Below are 2,500 nucleotides of genomic sequence, written 5' to 3'. Positions count from 1 at the left end.
TACCACAGAATTCAATAACTGTTTCTGAAGGTCAAGATTTTGGCAAAGACGAAGTGGAGGTTCAGAATTGCAATGAGGCAAGTGTATTGGATAGCATAGATAATACAGTGCTTAAAAAGCCCTACAAACAGTCACTGACTAGTATGTCGAGAGCAAACGATGCAAACTTTGTTTCAGAATTCTACAACAATTCTAGACTGCATTACTTATCAACATGGGGTGCAGAATTCAAGAAATACACAAGCGACATTATCAAGTCTTTGGCGGCCAAGAGTTGGAGGAAAAGAGGTGTGGGTCGAGTAGGGACACATGGACGAGTTATCATGCATATCGATATGGACTCATTCTTTGTTTCTGTCACCTTACGTGACCAGCCTCATCTCAGAGGTAAACCTATTGCTGTTTGTCATGCAGGAAAGGGTACTAGTTCCACAAACGAGCAACAAGGTACAGTCCAGAATACAATGTATTGACCATGGTGTAGTGTTTCGTTTTAAGTTTTCATATGAATCTACCCAATCTTCCAACGGCTTCTGCAAGAAATGTAGTTTCCAAAGAGCATGAAAAACAACTGTCGAAACATCTGAGGAGCTGTAAACATTGTGTAACAGCAGACGTTGAATACTACATGTAAGTCAGTAAAGTGGCGACGATAGAGTACTAAGGCAAGGGCAAGGGAAGAATAGCCAATTGTTAAGTCACGAAGTGAATTGTTACACTTTGAGATTCCGCCGAAAAAGTGATACCCGGAATGTTTTGGTTTCCTGTTATTTGGGAGTTACTTTGCTTTTTCAATGAATGGAATTCTATTCTGTTTGTGCTGGTCCTGATACCAGAATAAACGGCAAAAATACAAAATACAATTTGCGAGTTTATACATAGAATCATTACACCATCTTTTGGGCTTATTGTGGCACGGAAATCGTATGCACTCTCTGATTCGCTGCTAGGCGAGCGTTAGTTTGACTACTTTCGCTATCACTTATGCAATAACTACTCCGTTCCCCGAACACGTGCTTTTTGGAAAACGCCATTTTCCTAAACTGGAATATTTGGAAACAGCATAGTCCTAAATGAATGCACCCATAACATTGTAAAAGTATCAACAAAGGAAGGTGGTAGCTTTAAGCATCAGGGCCCAGTTGTTCAAAAGCCAATTATAACACTAATCCACGATTAAATACAAACCCAGGTTTGAATTTTGCCCGTCAAAGAAGCCTTAACAATATGATTTTACGCTAAAGGAAAGCAAACGTTTAGTCAATTTTGGAGGCTAAAATCTTGTGGAAACGTTTTCTAATCAGAAAATAGACGGCAATTTAGCTTTCCTTTAATACATGCTTTGAACAACTGGGCGCAGACTGGTAACTTTTCAACTAATAACTTATTTAGCGAATTGCATTCGCAATGGTTTGAAATTTCTTTTAACTTTGGTTTTTTTTTAAAGGAACTTCGCCCAAGAAGCCTCCATCGTTTTTCAATTCCATGTCAGAGATCGCTTCTTGTAGCTACGAAGCAAGAGCTTCTGGAGTCCGCAATGGAATGTTCCTAGGTTCAGCTAGGAAGCTCTGTCCTGACATTCATTGTGTACCGTACCAGTTTGAAGAATACAGGAAAGTATCCCAAAGACTCTACGATATTCTTGTGACGTATAGTCATGAGATAGAAGCTGTGAGCTGTGATGAGGCTTATATTGATGTATCTGAAGCTCTTGAAGGTCAGTGCAGCTATGGGTGGATTTGAAGATTCCCAAATACCTCTAAGTGTTTCACGGAAATGGCTCTAGGTAGTTTAACAAAAGGTTACTGTTTACTCATTTCAAATGAAAAAAACCGAACCTTTTTTTTATACGAACCCCCTGCTTTGGGTAAATGAAACATCTCACGCGATAATTTTTTTTTTTTTCATGTAAACGCATTGAAGGTGTTTAGAAAAGCGGTTAGTATTACTGAAGAAGTGACAAGATAATTCCAAGCTTTTGGGAAAGCCATTTTAAAGAGTTTCCGACTGTCTGCAAGAATGCATTAATTAATGCATTTTAGCACCGTACTCAAGAAGCCTTGACCTCTCTTTATAGAGTACCCTTTGTTAACTATGACCAATGGACAGGTTTCCAAAGCTCTATTGAAAACAGTATACCTGGCAATTAGGAAGGGTTTTGATGTGGGACAAAATCATTGTCCTTGTGGGCGCAACTAGAAACGCTATTGTCGGTCCTATTTATTTCCAGTAGGAAATAAGGACCATAGGACCATAGGGTTTTCGTCTCTCCACTAAAACTCTTATATTATTTTTCTGTTTAATTGTTAGAGGATGAAACTCCCACAGAGCTTGCAGAAAAGATTCGCGCTGATATTAAGGAAGCGACAGGCTGTACAGCCTCAGTTGGTATCGCTGCTAATGTCCTACTGGCCCGAATGTGCACAAGAGTAGCTAAACCAGACGGCTGTTATCATTTGTCAGCTAATGATGATATCAATCAGTTTATGGGTACGTATCT

General features: G+C 39.4%; 1 protein-coding gene across 2 annotated transcripts in view; it reads left to right on the top strand.

The window, feature by feature from the left end:
* Positions 1 to 2,500, top strand: part of LOC137997322 (DNA repair protein REV1-like) — a 37,783-nt gene that overhangs the window by 22,759 nt on the left and 12,524 nt on the right. For both annotated transcript variants that reach the window (XM_068843247.1, XM_068843248.1), the window contains exons 6-8: positions 1 to 447; positions 1,448 to 1,717; positions 2,311 to 2,490. The exon at positions 1 to 447 is cut by the window's left edge and continues 410 nt beyond it. In XM_068843247.1, coding sequence (XP_068699348.1) covers positions 1 to 447; positions 1,448 to 1,717; positions 2,311 to 2,490 — 897 coding nt within the window. The remainder of the gene's footprint in view (positions 448 to 1,447; positions 1,718 to 2,310; positions 2,491 to 2,500) is intronic.

Source organism: Montipora foliosa, chromosome 3 (assembly GCF_036669935.1).
Source record: "Montipora foliosa isolate CH-2021 chromosome 3, ASM3666993v2, whole genome shotgun sequence".
Taxonomy (NCBI): domain Eukaryota; kingdom Metazoa; phylum Cnidaria; class Anthozoa; order Scleractinia; family Acroporidae; genus Montipora; species Montipora foliosa.
The sequence above is the reverse complement of the archived record's forward strand: the minus strand, read 5'-3'. Positions and strand labels throughout refer to the sequence as shown.